The sequence below is a fragment of the Arvicanthis niloticus genome, chromosome 30 (assembly GCF_011762505.2).
Source record: "Arvicanthis niloticus isolate mArvNil1 chromosome 30, mArvNil1.pat.X, whole genome shotgun sequence".
Taxonomy (NCBI): domain Eukaryota; kingdom Metazoa; phylum Chordata; class Mammalia; order Rodentia; family Muridae; genus Arvicanthis; species Arvicanthis niloticus.
Window position 1 is genome coordinate 6,208,181 of NC_133438.1, and position 24,269 is coordinate 6,232,449.

At 40.0% G+C, this 24,269-nt stretch overlaps 2 protein-coding genes across 7 annotated transcripts in view; both read right to left on the reverse strand.

Annotated features, from left to right (window-relative positions):
• Positions 1–145: 145 nt before the first annotated feature.
• Positions 146–16,600, reverse strand: LOC143440860 (leukocyte immunoglobulin-like receptor subfamily A member 6). Of its 6 annotated transcripts, none has more exons than XR_013108207.1 (13): positions 16,431–16,600; positions 16,234–16,269; positions 15,769–16,053; positions 15,325–15,627; positions 14,758–15,039; positions 14,322–14,621; positions 13,710–13,994; positions 12,270–12,572; positions 11,749–12,045; positions 11,203–11,505; positions 6,381–6,571; positions 1,348–1,385; positions 147–711 (listed from the first exon to the last, which is right to left on the reverse strand). XR_013108207.1 is itself a non-coding variant. In XM_076927736.1 (12 exons), exons 1-11 carry the CDS (start codon positions 16,462–16,464, stop codon positions 6,396–6,398), a joined length of 2,604 nt encoding a protein of 867 aa, XP_076783851.1. In that variant the 5' UTR covers positions 16,465–16,600; the 3' UTR covers positions 146–1,385; positions 6,381–6,395. The 6 variants fall into 6 exon arrangements, 4 of the variants coding, with proteins under 4 accessions (XP_076783851.1, XP_076783850.1, XP_076783852.1 ...); XR_013108208.1 differs by lacking the exon at positions 1,348–1,385 and adding an exon at positions 6,698–6,737; XM_076927736.1 differs by having other exon boundaries at positions 146–1,385.
• Positions 16,601–19,190: 2,590 nt separating this feature from the next.
• LOC143440862 (leukocyte immunoglobulin-like receptor subfamily A member 6) overlaps positions 19,191–24,269 on the reverse strand; it is a 35,116-nt gene continuing 30,037 nt past the window's right edge. The window contains exon 10 of the mRNA XM_076927739.1: positions 19,191–23,986. Within this exon, the coding sequence (XP_076783854.1) occupies positions 23,919–23,986 (68 nt within the window). The 3' untranslated portion in view covers positions 19,191–23,918. The remainder of the gene's footprint in view (positions 23,987–24,269) is intronic.

Here is a 24,269-nt window from a genome sequence, read left to right on the forward strand (position 1 = left end):
AAGTCAGCAGAAAGCTAAATCAGACAATGGTGAAAAAACAAGCACAAAATATCACCAACACAGATGGTTGAGGACTGATAATCACAGTCCAGGGAGGAAATCAAGTCCCCAGAATCTACAGCATTGACACTTTTTTTCTCCAATTTCATGTTTTTTATTTATTTTTATTTTACATTCCACTCACTGACCAAATTCCAGTCACCCCTCCAACAGTCCTTCCCCCATACCCCCTGCCCTTCTCCTCTGGGTGGGTAGCCCACCTGCTACCACCAGCCACCCAGTATCCTCACCAAACCTGGAACTTCAAGTGTCTGAGAGTTAGGTGCTTCCTCTCCCACTGAGGCCAGACAAGGCAGCCCAGCTAGAAGAATGTATCCCACATATAGGCAACAGATATTGCAATAGCCCCCACTTCACTTGTGCAGGAACCACATGAAAGTCAAGCAACACATCTGCTACATATGTTCAGGGAGGCCTAGGTCCAGCCTGTGTATGTTCTTTGGTTGGTGGTTCAGACTCTTGAGAGGCCCAAGAGTTCAGGTTAGTTGACTCTTTTATCTTCCTGTGTTGTTCCCATCCCCTTCAGGGCCAACAATTCTTCCTTCTGTTCTTCCATTAGAATCCCCAATCTCCATTCACTGATTGGCTGTGGGTGTCTGTATCTGTCTAACTCAGCTTCTGAGTGGAGCCTCTTAGACAACATGCTGCTGTCTGCAAGCATAACAGAGTCTCAATAATAGTGCTAAGGATTATTGCTTGCCCTTGCGATGGTCTCAAGTTGGGCCAGTTATTGGTTGGCCATTCCCTCAGTCTCTGCTCCCTCTGCTATGGCTGCAGTACTTGTAGATAGGATAAATTTTGGTTTGAAGGGTTTGTGGTTGGGTTTTTGTCTCTATCACTCCACTGGGGTTTCTGTCTGGACAGAAGGTGGCCTCTTTCAGGATTTATATCCCCAGTGTAGTGAGTCACTGCTAAGGTCACCCCCATTGATTCTTGTACACCTCACTTGTTCCAGGTCATGTCTCATCCTGGAAGTCCCCCCACCTCTTCAACACCACCATTGCAGATTTCCATTCATTTTCATGGCCATCTAGCAACTTCTCCTGTCCATCCCCACACCTGATCCTGAATCCCCCATTCCTGCTCTCTCCCAGTTCCCTCCCTCCATCTGCCCCTTATGACTATTTTATTCCTCCTTCTAAGTGATATTCAAGCATTCTTGCTTGGGCCTTCCTACTTGTTTAGTTTCTTTGGGTCTGTGGAGTGAAACATGGCATTTATATTTTATGGCTAATATCCACTTATGAGTGAGTACATATCATGAATGTCTGTTTAAGACTGGATTACCTCATTCAGGATGATATTCTCAACTTCCATCCATTTGCCTGCAAATTCATGATGATTTTGTTGTTAATATCTGACCATGGTGTAGCTGTGCTATCTTTTTTCTACTCTTCAATTGAGGGACATCTAGGTTGTTCACAGTTTCTGGCTATTTCTAAAAAGGTGCTATGAACATAGTTGAGCAAATGTCTTTGTGAAATGTTGGAGCATCTCTTGGGTATATACCCAGTAGTGGGATATCTGGGTCTTCAGGTAGAACTACTGTCAATTTTCTCAGGAACTGCAAGATTAATTTCCAAAGTGGTTGTACCAGTTTGCAATCCCACTAGCAATGGAGGAGTGTTTCTCTTTTCCCACATCCTTGCCAGCATCTGCTATCACCTGAACTTAGCCATTCTGATGGTTGTGGGGTAGAATCTGAGTGTTGTTTTGATTTGCATTTCCCTGATGACTAAGCACTTTGAAAATGTCTTTAAGTGTGTCATGGCATTCTAGATTTTTTTGTTGAGAATTCTCAGTTTACAACTATATCCTAGTTTTAATTGGGTCCTTTGAGTTGTTCATGTCTAACCTCTTGAGTTCTTTATAAATTTTGGACATTAATCTTTTGTTAGATGTAGGGTTGGTGAAGATCCTTTTCCAATTTGTGGATTGCCAATTTGTCCTACTAACAGTGCTATTTGCCTTACAAAACTTTGCAGTTTCATGAGGTCCCATTTATCAAATACAACTTTGACTCTTGGCTACAACCAGCATTGCCAAGTCTGTGCCTGGATAAGGACACAAAGCTAATATTTACTTTGTTCTTTCATCTGAGCCTCTGAAAAAACCTTGGGTAGGTCTGGTTCCCAACAACTTGATGTGGACTTTGAACGTTTAAAGAATTGAGCCATTTTCATTTCCACTTGCCGTGTGTGTGTGTGTGTGTGTGTGTGTGTGTGTGTGTTTCAAGAGGGAGCTCTTAGCATCCTGCTCCAGCTACCATGGCTGTCTACTGTCCCTGCCCTGTCATTACGTGAACTAACCCTTTGGAATCATAAATGAAATTAAACTCTCCTACAAGTTGCCTCAGTCAAGGTGTCTTGTTGGAGCAACAGAAAAGTAATAGAGAAGCTGGTATCAGAGAGTTAGCTCTTGTTGTGAAGAACCTAACCATACTGGGGTTTAGAGAAATGTGGAAGACTCTGAGACATTGGGCTGGATAATAAGGTAGATTTCATGAGCAAACTTAATAGGCCACATTAGTGTGACCTGGAAAGCAGTTATGGGAACAAGTCAGCAAAAAGGACGTGACTCTCAAAAGTGTCAGAGGGAATCAAGACATTTAGCTGTAACTGGGATAGAGACCAACCCTATGATATTTGGAAAATTTATCTATTTTTATTCTGCCTAAGAATTTGTCTGATACAAAATTCAAATTAAATTGGTTAATTTCTTTCATGGAGGAAATTTCTAGACAAAATGTATCCAATAAAATAGAATTCAACCAAAAGTTATCAAGTGAGATGGGTAAGGACACTTGATATTCATCAAACAAAAAATCCACCAAGAGAAAGTCTCAATACGGAGCATCTATACCCCAAATGCAAAGGTGCCCAGTTCATTAAAAAAAAAAACTTTATTGGAGCTCAAAATACACATTGAACCACACACAATAATAGTACAAGACCCCACTCTCACTAATGAACAGGTTATTGAAACAGAAACTGAACAGAGACACAGTGAAACTAATAGAGATTGTGAGCCAAATGGATTTAGTAAATATCTACAGAATATTTCACCCTAAAACAAAAGATTATACCTTCTTCTCAGCACCTCAAAGTTCCTTCTCCAAAAATAACCATATAATCAGTCACAAAACAAGCCTCAACCATTACAAGAAGATTGAAATAATTCCCTGCATACTATCAGATCACCATGGACGAAGGATGGGCTTCAATAATAACAAAAACAATTAAAAGCACATATACACAGGGAAGCTGAACAACACTCAATGATAACTTGAACAAGAAAAAGAAAGAAAGAAAGAAATTAAAGACTTTTTAGAATTTAATGAAAATGAAGGCACATCATACCAAAACTCGTGGAACACAATGAAACCAGTGCTAAGAGGAAAACTCATAGCTCTAAGTGCCTACAAAGAAAAAAACTGGAAAGAGCATACACTAGCAGCTTGACAGCACACCTAAAAGCTCTAGAAGGAAAATAAGCAAAATACACCCAAGAGGAATATATGGCAGGAAATAATCAAACTCAGAGCTGAAAACAATCATGTAGAAACAAAAAGAACTTTACAAACAATCAACAAAACCTTGATCTGGTTCTTTGAGAAAATCAACAAGAAAAATAAACCCTTAGCCAGACTAACCAGAGGGCACAGAGACAGTATCCAAATTAATAAAATCAGAAATAAAAAGGGAGACATAATAACAGAAACCAAGAAAATTTTAAAAATCATCACATCCTACTACAAAAGCCTATATTCAACCAAACTGGAAAATCTGGATGAAATGGACAATTTTCTAGACAGATACCAGGTGCCAGAGTTAAAGCAGGATCAGGTAAACCATCTAAACAGTCTCACAACCCCTAAAGAAATAGAAGCAGTCATTAAAAGTCTCCCAAACAAAAAAAGCCCATGGTCAGAAGGCTTTAGTGCAGAATTCTATCAGACCTTCAAAGAAGAGCTAATACCAACACTCCTCAAACTATTGTACAAAATAGAAACAGAAGGTACACTACCTAATTCCTTCTATGAAGCCACAATTACTCTAATACATAAACCACACAAAAGAGAGAACTTCAGACCAATTTTACTTATGAATATTAATGCAAAAATATGCAATAAAATTCTCACAAACCGAATCCAAGAACACATCAAAGCCATCATTCACCACAATTAAGTAGGCTTCATCCCAGGGATGCAAGGTTGGTTCACTATATGGAGATCCATTAAAGTAATCCACTATATAAACAAACTCAAAGAAAAATATCACATGATCATCTCATTAAATGATGAAAAAGCATTTGGCAAATTACAACACAACTTCATGTTAAAAGTGTTGGATAGACCAGGAATTTAAGGCTCATACTTAAGTATGATAAAAGCAGTATACAGCAAACCAACAGCCAGTACCAAATTAAATGGAGGTATACTTGAAGCAATCTCACTAAAATCAGGGACAAGACAAGGGTGCCCACTCTCCCTGTATCTAGTCAACATAGTACTCAAAGTTCTAGCTAGAACAAGAAAAGGAGATCAAGGGAATACAAATTGGCAAAAAATAAGTCAATTTGTCACTATTTACAGACAAAATAGTATTAATCTGTGATGTGATTGTTATTAATGGCTGTTAGGCAAGTCTACATAGGGAAAAATGTAGCCAGGGATTATTACTCCTCCAAGAGTTTTGCTTCAGTTCCAGCCTCCAGTTCTGTCCTACTTTAGTTCCTGCCTTCCTTTCAGAGTGGACAGTGACCTGAGATATGTAAGATTAAATAACATTTCCCTCACACTCAGTGCTTTTGGTCCTGACACCTTATCACAGAAATAAAATGTTAACTAGGACAGGGTGTTACAGCAGTCAGCATGCACCTTATACATGATGAGAATCTCATGTGTGAGAATATATTTTATTGTTAGTGACATAGATGTATTATCAACTTTGCTCCAATGTGTCCAACATGAACAAGGCATTTACACGACCTTGGAAGTCTGGGGCACTCATAATGTAATTGATACTATCCATTACATTAACAAGGAATAAAACTGAAAATGTGAATGATGAAGGCATCCATGTAGATAAAGAAATAGCCTTTGTGGCTTTCACATGCAAATTTATAAGTAGCAATCACAGATAATAGGAACAGATAAATTTTCCATCTAAATAAGATAATATACTAGACCAAATTTAACATTCTATATAACAGTGAAAACCTAGAAGTCTCATAAGTCAAATTTTAAATCGGAAAGAGGACAGCAATATCTCTTCTTTTTGTAGAATATTTAGGTACCTATGTAAAGCCCTAATTATTGCAGTAAGGTCAGGAAGTAAGTTAAAGTCTCTCATATTAGAAAGAATTGTAAGTGGCATTGCAGATAACACAAAAAATTAATCATTTTTCAAAAATGTCTTCATTGAACTGATCAAAATTGACAGCAAAGTGGTTCAAGATTCTTGATTCATTTACATTCCAGCTGCTTCTATAAATGCATGTGGTAAACACTGAAATTTTAAATTTAAAAAATATATCAGTTTCAGGCTGGAGAGATGGCTTAGCAGTTAAGAGTACTGACTGCTCTTCCAGAGATTGTGAGTTCAATTCCCAGCAACCACATGGTGGCTCACAAACATCTGATCTGATGCCCACTTCTGGTGTGTCTAAAGACAGCAACAGTGTCCTCACACACATAATATAAATAAGTAAATCTACAAAAAATTTACTATCTTGGCTGGAGAGATGGCTCAGAGGTTAAGAGCACTGAATGCTCTTTCAGAGGTCCTGAGTTCAATTCCCAGCAACCACATGATGGCTCATAACCATCTGTAATGGGCTCTGATGCCCTCTCCCAGTATACATGACATCTACAGTGTATTCATATAACTAAAATAAATCTTTAAAAAAGTATATTGGTTTTATATCTCAATTCTAAACTCTACATATAAATGACATTCCACAGGGGTCATGGATGTGCTTGTGATGTGCTTATGAAGATGAAGGCTCATGATGCAAATGGGATTATGGTAGCATGTAATAAAGGAAAAGTGGGAAGGCAGAAGATACACAAGATTAGGACCCAAACCTGACTGATGAGACAGGATTATGCCTTCCCCATTATTGGAGGCAGGAGAAGAGAAATGATCATCAGCTAAAGTATACATCAAGGTGAAGAGAGAACAAGATGATTGGCTATAGAAGACCTTTCCACCACAGTACCCAGGTGTTCCCCTACACTCAAATCGCATTCCTCCCTGAATGATCTCTGAAAATGCTTCCCCACTAACTATAGTCCCAGATTTTTCTTGCAGAATCACCTGAGATCCTTGGACTTATTCACAGGACTCTGCCACCATGAAAGAAACACTGCTTTCTCTCCCAGCCGTATGTTGGGTCTGTCTTTGACTGTGCTGAGCTTCAAACAGCAGGATGCCAAGAAGCACAAGGACCAAGACTGACACCCCCATCCTGGTGAGATTCTCCATTGTGCAGTCCTGGGGCTGTGAGACTAGAGGTTACAGAAAAAGAGGTCACAGAGGTCAGGGGAGATGAAATCAGCTCAGGATTTTGCTTCCCTTGGACAGGACTTAAACTTCTGTATTGAGTCCTATGGCTAAAAATTCTCTTTACTTACCTGTCTTGGGGTCTGATATGTTTGGTGATGGCCTGAGGAGCTGATCTCAGAAAGAACCAAAAGAAAAACGTAGATTGTGTGAAATACTAGAAACCCAAGTGTCTCCTATGTCCTATGTTTTTATTTTCTTCCTTCCTCCTTCACCTACACCATTATTTTAACAGAAATGACATTTAAAGATAGATAAGCCAAGACAGGTGTGGTGGCCCATGCCTTTAATCCCAGAACTTTGGAGGCAGAGGCAAACAGATTTCTGTGAGGTGGAGGCCAGCCTGATCTACATAGTGGGTTTCAGGTCATCCAGGGCTACATAGTTAGGCCCTCTCTCAAAAGTTCCTCTTCTCTCTCTCTCTCTCTCTCTCTCTCTCTCTCTCTCTCTCTCTCTCTCTCTCTCTCTCCCTCTGTCTTCTCCTCACTCTCTCTGTCTTCTCTCCCCCTTCTCTTTCTCTCTCTCCTCCCTTTCTCCCCCCTCCCTCTATCTCTCTTATACAGGATGTGGAGACCATCACAGAAATCTACAACCAGTCGAAACACAGAGAACATGAAGAATGATGTACCCATCTCTAACTGATACAGTTACAATACAACCCCTACAGCTACAGCTCATGAAATATTTCATGAGAGTTCAAAAATACAAGAACCAGAGGACCAGAACATGTGATGTAAGATACTGTCTTCTATGTCAAGGAGTCTTACCCATGAATTTGTTGAATATGTATACATGTGTATGTATTTGTCTAAAGAAAACAGTAATGACAACACTAGTTGACATGCCAATGTGGGTAGGTGAAATGAAAGGTCCCACACTTAGCTGAGGAAGCTACAGACAAGTGACAGCTGCTGTGAGAGGAAAATCCAGTTTTTCCATGGATGAGCCCCTGGGGAGTTATTGAATCCCAAGTGGTGAGCCCTAAATACTTACGCTTTTGAGCAAAACTAAATGTTACATTATATATATATATATATATATATATATATATATATATATATATATATATAGAGGATATATATATGTATATATATATATATATATATACAGGATGTTGTATTTATATATACATATATATAGCAAGATTAATGAAAAGGTCATGAATTTGAGAGAGAGCAAAGGATAAATAGAAGGAACTGGAAGAAGAGAGGAAGGGGTATAAACAATGCAAATACAGTTCTTATGTGTGAAATTATTTTTAAAATTAAAATAAATATAAAAAATTAAAAAGAAATGAACTGGAAATTTTATTTATGCTGATTTTACCGTGAATATTCATACAAAAGATTTTATAAAATAGTCCAAGCTTCTTAGTTTTTCATTTGTTTGTTTGAGACAAAAATCTTTTATACCCTTGGCTGTCCTGAAAGGTAGACAAGGCTGTGCTTGAATTCACAGAGATCGGTCTGCCTGTGTTTCTTGAGTCTTGGGATTAAAGGTGTGCATTACCATGCCTGGCAAGTCCAAATTTCTTAATTTAATTTCTTACTTTGTTTCTCTCTCACTCCTTCGATCTCTTCCTTGTTTCTCTCTTTTTTTTTTGTCTGTCTGCCATTCTTTTTTTATTTCTTTCCTTTCTTCCTGTCTTTCTACTTTCCTTCTTCTTTCTTTGGGATAGTCTTACATTGCCCAGACGGGCCTTCAACTCAATGTTACCTAGGATGACTTTGAATTTCTGATCCTCCTGCTTCCACTTTCTGAGTGCAGTTACAAGTACCAGTCATGGTTCACAGTATATTTAGTGCCAGGGCCTCCTGCATGCTAGAAAATGATTCTACCAACTGAGCTACAACTCTGGTCCCACTTCATATATTCCTTCCTGTACATGTACAATGCTCTCATCACATAACTTCATGCAGATCGGGATGAACCCTCTCCCTTCTGAAGGAGTTTCTTACTGGTCTTTTTGATATATGCAAGAGGTTCTACTAAGTGAATGGCCATGCTTTGTATTTATATTAACTATCCTTCAAACTGATAGCCATGCAACATGAAACTATATTGCAGTCAGTTTACCTGTTCAGGTCACCTAGAAGAAAGTATGTTGTTATGAATTAATCTCAAGGTATCTGGCCTCCCATCTAGTTTTCTACACTGGAGCTAAACATTATAAACTTGAAGGAAGGATCCTTGACGCTCTTCCCTAGCTTTCTACAACATCCCTACACAAAGTCACCATCCCAGCAGCAAATAGGAAAGGACTATTGCAGAAGTGGGTTCTAGAGACATTCTCTTTAAGCAGATGACACAGATGATATGAAGAATAACAGGAACTTGCTGCCTCTGTGAGAGCTCTCAAATTTCAACTTGTAGAAACTGAAAACTATGTCCAATTTTCTGAAGAACCACCAGACTGATTTCCAGACTGGTTGTACCAGATTGCATTCCCACCAACAATGGAGGAGTGTTCCTCTTTCTCCACATCCACAAAGAATTCTCAACTGAGGAAACTCGAATAGCCACGAAGCGCCTAAAGAAATGTTCAACACTTTTAGTCATCAGGGAAATGCAAATCAAAATAATCCTGAGATTCCACCTCACACCATTCAGAATCGCTAAGATCAAAAACTCAGGTGATAGTAGATGCTGGTGAGGATGTGGAGAAAGAGGAACACTCCTCCATTGTTGGTGGGATTGCAAGCTGGTACAACCACTCTGGAAATCAATCTGCCAGTTCCTCAGTAAATTGGACATAGGATTACCTGAGGACCCAGCTATACCACTCCTGGGCATATACCCATAAGATGCTCCAACATATAACAAGGACATATGCTCCACTATATTCATAGCAGCCTTATTTATAATAGCCAGAAGATGGAAAGAACCCAGATGTCCTTCAACAGAGGAATGGATACAAAAAATGTGGTACATTTACACAATGGAGTACTAATCAGCCATTAAAAATAATGAATTTGAGAAATTCTTAGGTAAATGGATGGAACTAGCAAATATCATCCTAAGTGAGGTAACCCAATCACAAAAGAACACACATGGTATTTACTCACTGATAAGTGGGTGTTAGCCCAAAAGCTTGAAATAGCCAAGATTCAACTAATAGACCACATGAAGCTCATGAAGAAGGAAGACCAAGTGTGGATGCCTTGGTCCTTCTTGGAAGGAGTGACAGAATGCTCAAGAGAGCAAATAAGGTGACAAAGTGTGGGACAGAAAGTCAAGGAGGGGCCATCAGCAGATCACTCTACCTTGATATCTGTCCCATGTTCAGTCACCAAAGATAGACACCTATATGGATGTCAGGAAGTGCATGCTGACAGGAGCCTGATGCAGCTGTCCCCTCGAAAGTCTGTCAGAGTCTGACATAAGCAGAGGTGGATGCTCAAAGCTACCCATTGATCTGATCAAGGGCTCCAAATGAAGAAGTTAGAGGACTGAAGGAGCTGAAAGGGTTGGTGGCCCCAAGAGGAGAGCAACAGTGCCAGCCAACCAGAGCTCCCCAGGGTCTAAACCACCAGCCTGGGAGCACAAAGGGAGGCACCCATGACTTCAGCTGTATACTTAGAGGAGGATGGCCTTGTCAGGCATGAGTGGGAAAGGAGATCCCTGATCCCATGAAGGCTGAACACGGAGCAGGAGGCAGAAATAGAGGGTGGTGAAGGGGGAGTTGGGGGTAGGTGGGAACACACCCTTGTGGAGGCAGGAAGGGGGACACGCTAGGGGGTTTCTGGATGGTGGGGGGAATGGGGTGAGGAGATAAAATATGTAATGTATTTTAAATAAAAATAAATAAATTAATAATAAATAGAAAGTGAAAATTACACAATAGAGTGTTTTTCCATGTCAACCTCTCCTGAAGAAAATTCACCAACCCCATAAATAGCATGATCCATATACTCTCCCCACAACAGAGCTCTTGCTTAGACCTCTGTGGTCAGACACCATGGGAATTTCATGACCTGATACTATTGAGTAAAGCAATCAGGGGAATTGACACCTCTCATTTTTGTGCTCCTCTCAATATCACTATTCATCAGCATGCCTGTATTGCAGCCTAGCCTCTGAGATTCTCTGTTACTAGGGATGATGGTAAAGTCTGACTTCCATACCCAGCACATTGATCACCATCCAAGCTAATACAGGAATGGAGACTCACAGAGACAGAGTTTCCATGCATTCTAGAATGGGATAAACTTCCTGGACAGGAAAATCTAAAACTTTTGTTGGAATGGGTTTGTGAGTACCGAAAGACTGTGGCAAATAGATTGTGAGGATGATGTGTGGAACATCACCTGCATATTGTCATCCCTTTAAGTCTTCTCACATGTACACTGCAGCCTCTCCAGAACCTTCTACTTTCTACATGGAGTCTTCTAGATTCCATGTAGAAGGTGGAATGGTCATTAATTATAAAACATCAGTTTATTTCTTAATCTCTGAATAATGAACCTTCTTTTTATGATCTTTTCTATGTTAAACTTACTCCTATACCATCCAAGAGCTTCCTTGGTCATAAATCATGGGTTACCTTCTGAGCTCACACAGGTCAGAATCACCTCACCTGAGACTTTGATCTCCACAGGAACACTGGGGTGTGACAACAGGTAAGGAGATGAGCTTTGAGAACCAAAGCACATATAGAGACCCCCAAGGACTGGGGTCACAGCACTCAGGAAGAATTCTGCCTCACATTGTGGATCTTGGAACTTTAATCTCTGATGCATAGAAGGATAGGCAGTACCATCCTTGAACAGAAAGAAAGTGTCCACTGGGATTGATGATTGACAGAGAAGGGTCACATTCTCTCCTGAGGACACAATGGTGCCTGGATGCACTGACAGATTGGGTGTGATATGAGGATGTCCTAGAAAAGAGAAACATGAGTGGGGAGCTACAGTCACAGTTCTGAGGTTCTATTTCAGTATCTAGTCTATATATTCACAGTCAATTCCTCACGCACTCCATTGTCAATTGGTAGATCTCTGAGATTCTTGAGATTAACCTCACCCTGAGATTTTCATCATCATATTGATGATCAATCCAAGGTCTCCTCCCATTTGAGCCTGTGATAAGTTGGTCCCCTGCTGAATTCATGACTTTTCCTCACCTGTGACCAGGATGTCTTGAGGAACACTAGGGGATGACCACTCAGAAGAAAATCTGGATGCACCGTAGCATCTATATTGTCCAGCGGTAGAGAAATCTACAGAACTGAAGGTGAAGTTGGCATAATATTGTCCAGTCTGTAACTGATTGACAGAGAGCTGTGTGAGGTCACTTCTACCCTCTTTGGATAGAGCAAATCTGTCATAACTGGTCTCAGAGGAACACTGGAGTGTTAGGTCCCCTCCAGGGGCCAGAACAGGGCCTTGGTGGTTCAGCAGGGAGGGCTTCCTTGACAACCCTGGAACAATGAGAGATAACATGTCATCGAGCTGATCTTGTAATACATTCCACTCCTGATCCTGCTGTGAATATGACATGACCCCTAATGCTTTGGCCTTAGTAGTCAAGACCTTTCTTTGGCCACTTATTTCCCAGAAACCTCCTGGAAGTGGCAAGGCTAATATAATAACAAAATGTTTCGTGGTATCAAAATACAGTTAAATAAAACACAAGATTTTTCACCTGAAACATATATCTCCAGGTGGTTACTGGCCTCTGACCACATATGTGGAGTACTTGCATTATATCCATAACATGTAAAGGGCCCCTTCTTGCTAGATTCCACAGAGATGTCAGAGAACAGAGCCTGGGACTTCCCAGTGTGTATGAACTGTGCCTTCTGGGACCTGGAGAACTTCAAATCTTTCCCAGTCACAATGAACCAATCATATTTTTTTGAGGAGACACATTGGAGGGTCACATTAACTTTTGAGGTCACCACAGGACTGGGAAAGGCTAAAAGAGTAGGTTTGCCATGGTGTACATCTGTGAAAAGAAGAGGCACACTGTCAAATGAGAAAAAAGCTTCCATTGCCTTCAGCAGATGGACAGTGGGTGAACAACTTTGGAACAGTATTTCCTGGAGAAAAAGAAAAGGATTATGAACCTTACTGAATTGTCACCTGTCACCACCAGCACAGGTTGTGACTTGGCTCTGTCTACCTAGAAAGTCATACGGTTCTTCATTCTGGCTTGTCAAAAAAGGATGGTGGGATTTACTTTCTTGTGCTCTATTTGGTTCCTTCTGTCCCAGATTCTGGGATTCTCTGTTTATGTATCACATAGGTCCCTGGGGTCCCCACACGCCATATGGTTGCAGGACTCCCTGAGGGGATCACAGAGCCTGAATGAGCCCAGATGGTAAGTTTTTGATGGGACCTACAAAGTAGAGGAAGATGTATATATCTTAGGACTGCTGCACAGAAGTCACAGTGACAAATCACATTTAAACTGATATACAATAGCAGAAGGACACACAAGGATCCCACATTTTTCTGGACTCTTGATATCCAGTTATTATCCACCTAGGTTTTTGCACACAGGTCCAGCTATATCACACATTCTGTAACAATAGGTGCAGAAGCCTAGGATCACTCACCTACCACACATCAAGTCTTTGCCTGGGATCCTGTTTCTGTAGTGATATCATTTAAATGGAAGGCTAGGGCTTTCTTACCTGAGATGAAGAGTTCTATCTGATTACTTGGCACTGACCACAGCTGGGAGCTATCCAAGTAATAGCCATAGCATGTGGACCTCCATGTCTAGTTGTGGGTCACAGGACCCAATATGAATTGGGTCAGGGACGACCTTGAGTATGTATTTTATATATGCAGTCCTGGAGAGTTTCTCTTATTCTTTCACTTAAGTTACCATGAACTTTTTATATGCCTGATGTGAGTCACACTGAAGGGTCACATGCCTTCCTGAGGACACCACAGGCTTGAGAACGGCTGACAGGGTAACTTTGCTGGAGTAAACTCCTAGAAGGGACTAGGAAGCCTGTGAGGTGAAATATGTGGTAAACATTGTCTGGCTCTACTGGGATTTGAGGAAGAGACACCACAGTGAACATACACCTTTCTAAAGGAAGTTCTCGGGGATTTCGAAGTGTCCTCTCACCTGTCACCATCAGCTCCAGTGTGTCACTGTGCTGTGACCACCCGCCAGAATTGTAACAGTAACAGCGATATTGCCCTGCATTATGCTTTCTCATGGATGCAATGAAGAACTTGGCCTTGTTACCAATCTGCTTTGGAGTTTGTCTGAGCCAGTATGATGGGTTTCCTTCTTTATACAGGAAATATATGTTGGTTTCCATGGTCCCCTCACACCAAATGGTCACAGAATTCCCTGACTGGATCACAGAACCTGGCTCAGCCCACAAGGTGGGTTTCTGGAGGTTCCCTGCAAGGAAATAGGTGAGTAAGACTTAGGACATTGCATAGTTTTACAGTAAAGATCAACTATACTGGGCTTACTCTTGACTTCCAATGAATAGCCAAAGAATTGGTAATGACATAAGAAGACCCTTCACTCACCTGAACATCCCAGGTTTCATTCTCATTATCACCTATCCCACACACACTTTACTGAATGATAACAACCACAGCCTGCATACTGTGTCTTTGGCTCAGGAACATTTGGTCCTTGGACACAACACATACCAGGGCCTCCACTGGGAACCTGTGTCAAGTGCAATGTTATTTCACAGAGAAGCTTCAGCTCCCTCACCTGAGACGAGGAACTCCAATGGGTCACTGGCTTCTGACCACACCTGAGGATTATCTTCACAATAGCCATAGCATCTGAATCTCCAACGTTGTCCAGAAGTTATTGGACCCACTTGGAACCTGGCCAGAGACGCCATAGAGTATGGGTCTTGTAATCCAAAGGATCTGTAGATTTTCTGATCATCAGTTCTTAAAATGAACCAGTTAAATATCTGATTTGAGGTACATGAGATGTTCACAAACACTCCTAAGTTTACAACAGGGCTTTTTAGGGCAGAAATTGTGGGTTTTTTGTAGACTCCTAGGAGAGATACACATGAAATATCAAACCAGCATATACAATCACCTCCATAGATGCTCTGTGGTAGGAGGTACTGTTGGATCAGTATTTCCATGACAATAACATCTGGATCTTAGACTCCTGAGAGCCCTCTCACCTGTAACCACCAGCTCCAGGGTGTCACTGGATTCTGACCACCCAGCAGAGGTGTAAGAGTAGCAGGAATATCGCCCTGCATTTAGATGTGTCACAGATGGGATGGTGAGTTTTGCTTTATTGTGGTCCATTTGGAGCTGTCTGTCCCAGGATTCTAGGCTTCCCTCTCTATATAGCATATATGTTTGGGTTTTGTGGTCCCCCTCACACCAGATGGTCACAGGAATCCCTGAGGTTATCATGGAACCTGGTTGAGCCCAGATGATGGGTTTGTGATGGGTCCCTGTAAGGAAGTAGAACATGAGGTATGTCTGTCAGGAAAGTTGCTCAAAGAAGGTAACACTTGCAAATGAGACTTAAGCAGATCTACAATAGCACAGGGACACATTTCCCAAAACTCTTGGGTTCCACTGTTAACATCAACCCTGATTTCTGCACCTTACATCCAGCTGTATCGCACATTGGGTTCAGTCTCCCAAGCTCTCAATCATCCACGACACATCACTTCCTTCTCTGAAATTCTGTATCAGATGTAAGATCATTCAAGGGAAAACAATGGCTTCCTTACCTGGGACCAGGAGTTCTAAATGGTTACTGGGCCTTGACCACGACTGGGAATTTCTCAAGTAATATCCATAGCATCTGAACCTCCACCTTTGGTTGGGGGTCACAGGACCCACTGTGAAGAGGGCTCCCCATACTGTAGGCTTTGTTTGCCATGAGGGCACCACAGTGGAGAATTTGTCATCTTCCTTCATTAGAATAAACCTATCATATGTAACTTGTGATGCACACTGAAGGGTCACATTTTCCCCTGAAGTCACAACATAGCTGGGAAGGGCAGACAGCCTGACTTCACCGAGGATAACTCCTAAGAGAGATGAGGAAGCCTGTTAGGTGAACTCACATGGGAAGCATTGTTACCCTCTTCTCAGATTTAAGAAAGGGAGTCCCCAATGAACATACACCTTTTCTCAAGGAAGATCCTGCAGTATAGGTAAAGTCTTCTCACCTGTCACCACCAGCTCCATGATGTCACTTTGTCGTAACATGTTAGTTGGGGTTTTATAGGAACACCAGTATTGACCTGCATGATTCCATTGAATCGGTGAGATAGAGAACTTGGCCTTCTTTTCAGTTTCTAGAAGGGTTGTTGGTATCAGGTAATCTGGACTTCCTTCTTTGTGGAGACGGTATTCTTTGGCATGTAAAGACCCTTCACAGAAGATGGTCACCTGTTGCCCAGTGGCCACCACATTGCTTGGCACCACCTTGATTGTGGGTTTAGAGAAGGCCCCTGAAAATATCAGCAGCTGTGTTCAAGGATATATCCTTCAGATACCAGTGGTCAGACCAAGAATGTTTCAGGCATCCCCAGCATCAGCCCACACCTGCTGTTCTCCATTTTCTTCTTTCAGGAGTGACCTTTAGTCCCCATCAAATATGTTTAAAATGCTACAGCTAAGAAGACACTCACCTGACAGTACTGGGTTCCCAGATCCCAGGATCAATCCTGAAAGAGAGATACCTGTGAGTGTTTGCACTGAAACCTGAGAAGCTCCTCCACTTTCAGATGACTTCTGAGCTGATGAGACATCCTGATGTGCCACAGAATGGTTGTGAGGTAGATTTCCTCTCAGACAAAAATTCTCCCTCACAGTCTATACATCTCACCAAGATACAGCAGGGCTGTGAGAGTGGGGGTCATGGCATCTTCTAGTTGCTGCAGGTTTGCAGAGTTTATCTTCTTGCCAAATGAACAGACACAAAGTATATGGCCTACACAGTCAGGTTTCTTCTTTGTGTCATGAGGCTGTCATATTATCAGGCTCAGAGGAAGAGGAACTCATCTGGGGCATCTGACTATTTTTTCCCAGATTTGTAGTGGGTTGGGCTCCAGAATATGTGGTTTTTGACTCTGTGGTTCTTTAGTTTTGGTTTTTGAGACATAACCACTTGCATCTCACCCAGTTCTAAAACTCATCCTATTCCCTCAGCTGCATCTGTGCTGGCACTACAGCTGAAATCTGGTTATGATCTCTTCATGCACATCATCTCCATTGTGCCCATCTATATCTGCCTGGATGATCCCAGTCAAAGGATCTAGGACCGAACACAAGATGAACCTGGGTGTTTCCTGAGTCTGCACCTTCACCTATAAAAGCTCAGAGCGGATGCTCTTTTTCTCTCAGAACATCTTCTTAGTTATTATTCATTCCTTCAACCAGACCAAACCCTTGGGATGCTTTGGGGATATTATATAAACTTTTCCTGAAGATATATAAACAATGTGTACTCACAAGATGAGACACCAGTGACAAAAAGCTTTATTTCTGTCAAGACTCTACACAAATCCAGCTGGTGAACCAATAGGTTATATTAGGGTTCATTAGAAGTGTGTGATCAACTTTTCAGGTTTTCTGATTTTTTGAGACAGAGTCTTACTACATGGCTCAGGTTGGCCTGACTCTCACTGTGTAGACCAAAATACCTTGAACTCAGAGAGATACACTGAGAGATACATCAATCAGCCACTGCCTGTTAAGTGTTGCAACAACAATATGCTCCACTATAAAAAGAAACATTGCCAATGTTCAGTGTTTATATCACTGCAAAAAAAGCTTTACCCTCAATATGTTATATGGCTACTATTCAACAGGGAGAGCAATAGCCCAAAAGTCTCTACACCATGTGAAATACATAGGGGACCAACCTTGTTTAAGTCATGTGTGTGTAATCACAGTTACTTAGACATCAAAGGGCAAAAGTCATGTTGTTCCTGGAGCCCAGTGTCTCACAGCATGGAAAGATGCAGGTTGAAGCTGCAGGGAGCATCCATAACAGAAGAGACATTCTGAGAAGCTGATTTTTCAGTTGCCATGGTTGAAGACAGAGGAAACTTGAAGAGATATGTAAAAGGAAATATGGTATGTACATGAGTCTTGATTTGACTCCATTCTGTTAAAAATCTGCTACAGATGCATTGTCCTTTTCCTAGCAACATATGTCATTTCTGTAGGAATAATCTTAGCAACATCCTTACCTCTCTGGTATTTCTATTTTATTGTTCAGAATTTTTCCGAGTTTTTGAACGATAATTTTGAGTTAACACCCATTCTAGCTTGAACATTGTTAGTATCTTAACTATGAGCCTCACCATCATCCTGATTGTCTACTATCAGTCTTACTTTTCACCATGGTTATGGGTTCAGAATCCTTGTGAGTAAGAATTGCACAGGACACATTAACTTTCTGACGTTTTAGAACATAGATGGGGTACAATAGGGTTTTAATCATGTAAATGTTACAATGAAATGGACACTGTCTGCTCATATACAGATGATTCATACATTAAGTCTGAATTGTAAAGGTTGACAAAATTATGGGCTGAAAAACAGAACTGAAAATTAAAGTTTGTAAATGCGCTCAAGAAAGAAAGGCTAACACCGTGTAGTCCCTGCATAGTGGATAGTGTCATGAAGGATCACTTCAAGGAGAATACCTCTACCGTGTTGGGTGAGATAGGGTGAGAGCCCCTTCTTAGTTAGTGCTAAGTCAGTATATGCCCTGTGCTATTTTTGTAGGTGGGTATTGTGATAACTCATCTCACTGTCTGCTGTCCACAATAACACTAAAATTGACTACTTCCTACTTTCATCCATTGGCATCTGTCTCATATGTTAATATCAGTTTCAGTTTAGAAGCCATACTGTATCCATTCCATGAAGGATAGCAACTAGTAATCCATGCAGATAATTCAAATTTTTATCCCCCTTGCAAAGTTGACTGATTGACTACAGATGTGTTGATCTCAGGCTGTGTTCTCCCCTTCCGTATGTATCAGTTCACTTTCTGTTTCTATAATTTAGTATTTGACCCTGTGTCATTATAAAGAAATCTGTTTTGTGTATTTGGTGTTTTGGCTATTATGTGAGAAGGAGAATTTCTTTCCTATTCCAATCTATTTGGAGTTCTGTAAGTTTCTTGTGTGTTTATGGGTATCTCTTCTTTTAGATTAGGGAATTTTTCTTCTATAATTTTGCTGAAGATATTCACTGGCCCTTTAAGGTGGGGAATCTTTATTCTCTTTTATACCTACTATCCTTAGGTTTGGTCTTCTCATTGTGTCCTGGATTTTCTGCATGTCTTGGGTTAGAAGCTTCATGCATTTTGCACTTTCTTTGACATTGTTGTGTCAATGTTTTCTATGGTTTCTTCTGAACCTGAGATTCTCTGATGCCATTTACATGTCTTTATATATTTGAAGATTGCATTACAGTTATGTGTCTATATATAAACTATTAGTTTTACACAGTTTTGGAAAAGAATAGAAGTCTATATTCTTTGTTCACTCAAGATCAGAAATGAAATATTAATGCTATGAATTTTAGTAATTCCTATGTAGAGGGTATCTTATTTAATATCTAGTATCTTGGCTTACAATATGGACAAATTCAAAGCATTTATTAAAAATATCACAATTTTTATTTTGTAATGAAAATATACAGCACACATTTCAATATGAACCTTAAGAAATGCTTAGAGATATCCTTCAAATTTATGACAAATGATTTTATCTGAATTAAATAAAAATAACTTCAAAAAATGAAAAAGAATAAGAAAAAATTGGTGAGATTCGCTGATAATTTTCAAAGATGTAAGTCTAACCTCCAGCAACCCCTGTGCATTCTCTGGTAAGGATGCTGTTTGCTGTAGCACTGAATGCTAGCAAAAAGAAATAGCTGACCCAATAAGAGTTGATCCCCCTCCTGCTGGCCTGGACTATGGTTTAGTTGCTTATTATTTTGTTCCTCTAACTTCCTAAATGCTAGACAAGACATCACTTCCTTCTCAACACTCTGTATCTAAGTGTCACCATTTCCCCTTCCTCAATCTTTCTCTGATGACCACAGCTCTTTATCTGACATTGCAGTTTCTTCCTCAATGTTCCAGGCATTCATGCTCACTGCAGGAATGTCACTATATTCCATTTAAGACAGAAGAGTAACACTTAGCGCTATACAACCTCAAGGAAGGCATAATTTCTTTGCTCCCTCTCTTGATGTAAGATGATGTTAATGTCTTTACTTTTAAGGTGACTATGGGAACCCAAAAGTCTTGTAACATGGATAAGTTTAAAAACCTGGGTACACAGATGGTTTTAATGCAGAATTTTATCAGACCTTCAAGGAAGACCTAATACCAATTCTCTTCAAACTATTGCACAGAATAGAAACAGAAGGAACACTACCCAATTTGTTCTATGAAGCTAAAACTGCACTCATACTTAAAACTCACAAAGACCCAAGAAAGAAAGAGAACTTCAGACCAATCTCTCTCTTATAAATATTGATGCAAAAATACTCAAGAAAATTCTTGCAAACCCAATCCAAAAACATATCAAAACAATCATCCATCATGATCAAGTAGGCTTTATCCCAGGAATGCAGGGAAGGTTCAATATTCAGAAATCCATCAATGTATTCCACTATATAAACAAACTCAAAGGAAAAAAAAAACATATGATCATCTCACTAGATGCTGAGAAAGCATTTCAGAAAATTCAACATCCCTTCATGATAAAAGTCTTGGAAAGATCAGGAATTCAAGGCCCATAGATAAACTTAGTAAAAGCAATATACAGCAAGCCAGTAGCCAACATCAAACTAAATGGAGAAACTTGAAGCAATCCCACTAATATCAGGGACTAGACAAGGCTGCCCATTCTCACCCTACGTACTCAATATAGTACTGGAAGTCCTAGCCAGAGCAACTAGCCAACAAAAGGAAGTCAATGAGATAGAAATAGGAAAGGAAGAAGTCAAAATTTCACTATTTGCAGATGACATGATAGTATACTTAAGTGACCCTAAAACTTCCACCAGAGAAATCCTAAACCTGATAAACAACTTCAGCAAAGTGGCTGGATATAAAATAACCAATTTGCTGGTTTAAATAATAACAACACCCATAGGATCACATGATTAAATACTTGGTCTCCAGTAGGATGATCTGTTTGGAAAAATAAGGAGGTATAGTATTGTTACAGGAGGCATTTCATGAGGGCTTTGAAATTTCAAAGACTCAGGTCATTCTCAGTGCCCTCTCTCTTCCTCCTGCTTTAAGGGTAAGATGTGACCTTTCAGCTGTTTCTGTCACCATGCTTTTGCCTTGCAACTTCTGAAACCACAAGTGCAATTGAAAACGTCTTTTTATATTTTGAGTTGTGAGCATAGCCTTTAACAGGTTAGCCATCCCTCCAGAACTAAAAGTCTCTTTTATATGCTGGTTTGATCATGGAGTTTTGTTCCAGCAAGAGAAAAGTTACTAACCCAATTCATAAGATGTTTCATACATTTGATCCGAGTTAGAGGAGATTTTCTGTAGTGAGATGAGGATTAGCCCAGCTTACATCACAAAAGAGACAGGGCACTGGGATTCTTGAGTCTAGAGATCATATTAGTCTAGGAAAGTGAGAATTCTAAAATTTAATAATGAGATGATCAAAGAACAACCCTGGTACTTAAGAATTAACTATGCCAAGTGCCAAGAAGGCAAGGGGACTTTTACAACTAATGACATTGGAATAAAAAGATGATGCCAAAGGTCTGGGGAACACTATCCTCCACAGTGAGGGACTCTGAGTTACTCTAGCTATCTTGTGAAAACAGATTTAATTCCCCATGAAATAAATTCAGATGAGAGTTAATTTTTTTGCTGTTTTTAAAAACTAGTTGTCTTTTCTGTTTTTAAAACTGTTATTGCATTATAAGGCAGAAGCATATAATATTACTTTATTCTACCGTTACCTTGCCCATTTCATTACCCATCACCACCTCTCTTCTTGTGAACTTCTGATCATGTCGTTTCCCACACTCTTTCTAGAAAGAACTATTTTTCCATTAATCTATTTTTCATTTACATCCCAGTTGCTGCCCCCATCTCAGTACCTCCCTCACATAGTCCCTTCCCCATACTCCCTCTCCCTTTCTTCTGAAAAGGTAGATGCCCCCCACTAGATACTCTCTATCCTGGCACATCAAGGCTCTGCAGGGCTAGGCATATCATCTCCCATTTAGGCCACATAAGGCAACGCAGCCAGGGGAACAGATTCCACAACTCCACAGATAGGCAATAGCTTTAGAAACAGCCCTCATTCCAGTTCCATGGGGACTCACATGGAGACTGAGCTGCAGTATATTTGTACAGGGCCCTAGGTCCAGCCAGTGTATGTCCTTTCCTTGGTGGTTCAGTCTCTGAAGTTTAGTTGACTCTGTTAGTCTTCCTGTGGAGTTCGTATCCCCTTCAGGGCTCAGGGAAGAACTACAGTGTGCATGTTTGGCATCATCTTAAGATTTAAATAGTCAGTGAATGACATCTGTCCCCAAAGGAAAATGATAACATCTCTGACTCAAATGAGAAACTCAGTCGCTCATTGGGCCTGATATACAGACCAAGCTAGAAAAGCCATAACTGTAAAGTCCAAATGCAACTAAGAAATCCTTTGAAATTCCCTCATAAAGTAACAATATCACATTAGAAAGGAAGGCAAAATGAATTACAACTAACTGTATCCCAACTGCTAAGACATGGACTACTGTATTAACCCCCATTCTATCGTATATAAAACCCACAGAGCAATACTAATCAATTCAAGATTTGAAACTGTCCAGGGAAGCTGTGCTTTTTTTCCCATGAGACTCAGACAGAGACAAACAGGACGGAGTGGGATTCAAACAGGCAGAGAGGGGGGGGGGGGGTCCGCGCCCTCTGCAGGTGGCCGCCTTAGCCGATGCACCACCGCCAGTTAGCTGAAGATGTGTTTTCAATACATTTTCTAGTGATAAGTCCATAGACTCTTTTTAACAAAATTTGTTCTTTGGAGGAGTTGAATGTTCTTTGGTTATTTTTACTGTTGTTGCTGCTGTTGTTATCATAATTTGCAGACTTAAGGCATATGTACAGTATTATTACAATCTTATTAATCCCTGACTTCATTTTGAAGGTCAACCTTTTGCAGCACAAGATGTCAGAATTTAGTTTCATTTTTCTACATAACTTAAATCTGTGTTTACCTTTATTATCATTTGTTGATCTGTCTTTCCTCCATGCCCATTTTTACATCTCCATGAAGAATGTTTACATCTTTGTCAATTGTTATGTCTTTGTCAAACCTAGAATCTATTTCATTCCATTTGTGTATATCCCTCTTGTGCCAGTACCTTGCTGTATTATTTGATATGGCTCAGTAGTACAACATGGAATCAAGTATTGTGAGATCCCCTGCACCATTCACTTTGGTCAGGACTTATTTGGCTATCCTAGGTCTTCCTTTGTGTTTCTATACAAATGAGATGTTTTTCCCTAAGTATGTGAAGAAAGGTTTTGGTACTTTGATTGGGATTGCACTGAATTTGCAAATTATTTTTGGCAGTATGGATACTTTTTACAATATTAAGTCCTTCATCCATATACACAAAAGAGGTCTTTCCATCTACAAGGGTCTTTCTCAATGTCCTCCTTCAAAATTTTGAAGTTTTCATCAGAGAGGTCTTTCAACTCCTCCATTAGGTTTATTCCCATACATGTTTTTTTATTTTATGAGACTATTTTGAATGGGGTTGTTTCTGTAATTTCATTGAAAGCATATTTGTTATTGATATATAAAAAGGCTACTGAGTTTTGTAAGTCAATGTTATATAGTACCACATTTATGAAACTGTTCATCATTTCTAGAAGATTTCTGGTAAAAGTTTTTGGGCCCCTGTATGCATAATATCATAGCATTTATAAGTAAGGATAAATTGTTCTATCCTATTTGTACCCTTGAGCAATACTGTATTAGATTGGGAAGAACTGAAAGCATACCCTCTATAACTATGATGACAAATGCCATCTACTCTATTACTTTTTTTTCAAAATATACCTCAATGGGTTGTAGACATTCATATGAGCAGCTGTTCTCACATCTTCACCTTGCCTACTTGAATGTCTTTTATAGTTCATTTTTTAAAAGATGTATTTATTTAATATATTTAAATACACTGTACCCATCTTCAGACACACCAGAAAAGAGCATCAAATTCCATTAGAGATGGTTGTGATCCACTGTGTAGTTGCTGGGAATTGAACTCAGGACCTCTGGAAGTGCAGTCACTGCTCTTATCCATAAAGCCATCTCTCCTGCCCTTTTCTTTCATTCTTCTTCATCCTAGTTTTTGGTATTTTACCTAGAACAGTAAACAAGAGGAAGAAATAAAGCACAAGTTAAAAAGGAAAACATCAAATTAGGCCGGTTTACATAAAATATGATTCTGTACTTAAGTAATACTGGACAGCCCACCAGGAAATACTTGGATCTCAAAAACATTTTCATCAAAGTAGCAGAAAACAAATCAATTCACAAATATCACTGTTTCCTAGGTGCAAAGATATAAGAAAGGATGAAAAGAAAAATTGATGTAAACATATTCAGATCATTAAGTTGATCTCTGCATAATAAATAAGTTTTTG

Coding starts and splice junctions, on each gene's coding strand:
- LOC143440860 (XM_076927736.1), bottom strand. CDS start 16,464: ATGACCCCCACTCTCACAGCCCTGCTGTATCTTG. Junction 16,270..16,430: donor CACAGCCCTGCTGTATCTTG/GTGAGATGTATA, acceptor TCTCTCTTTCAG/GATTGATCCTGGGATCTGGG. Junction 12,573..13,709: donor ACTGGAGCTGATGGTGACAG/GTGAGAGGACAC, acceptor TTCTTTTCACAG/ATGTACACCATGGCAAACCT.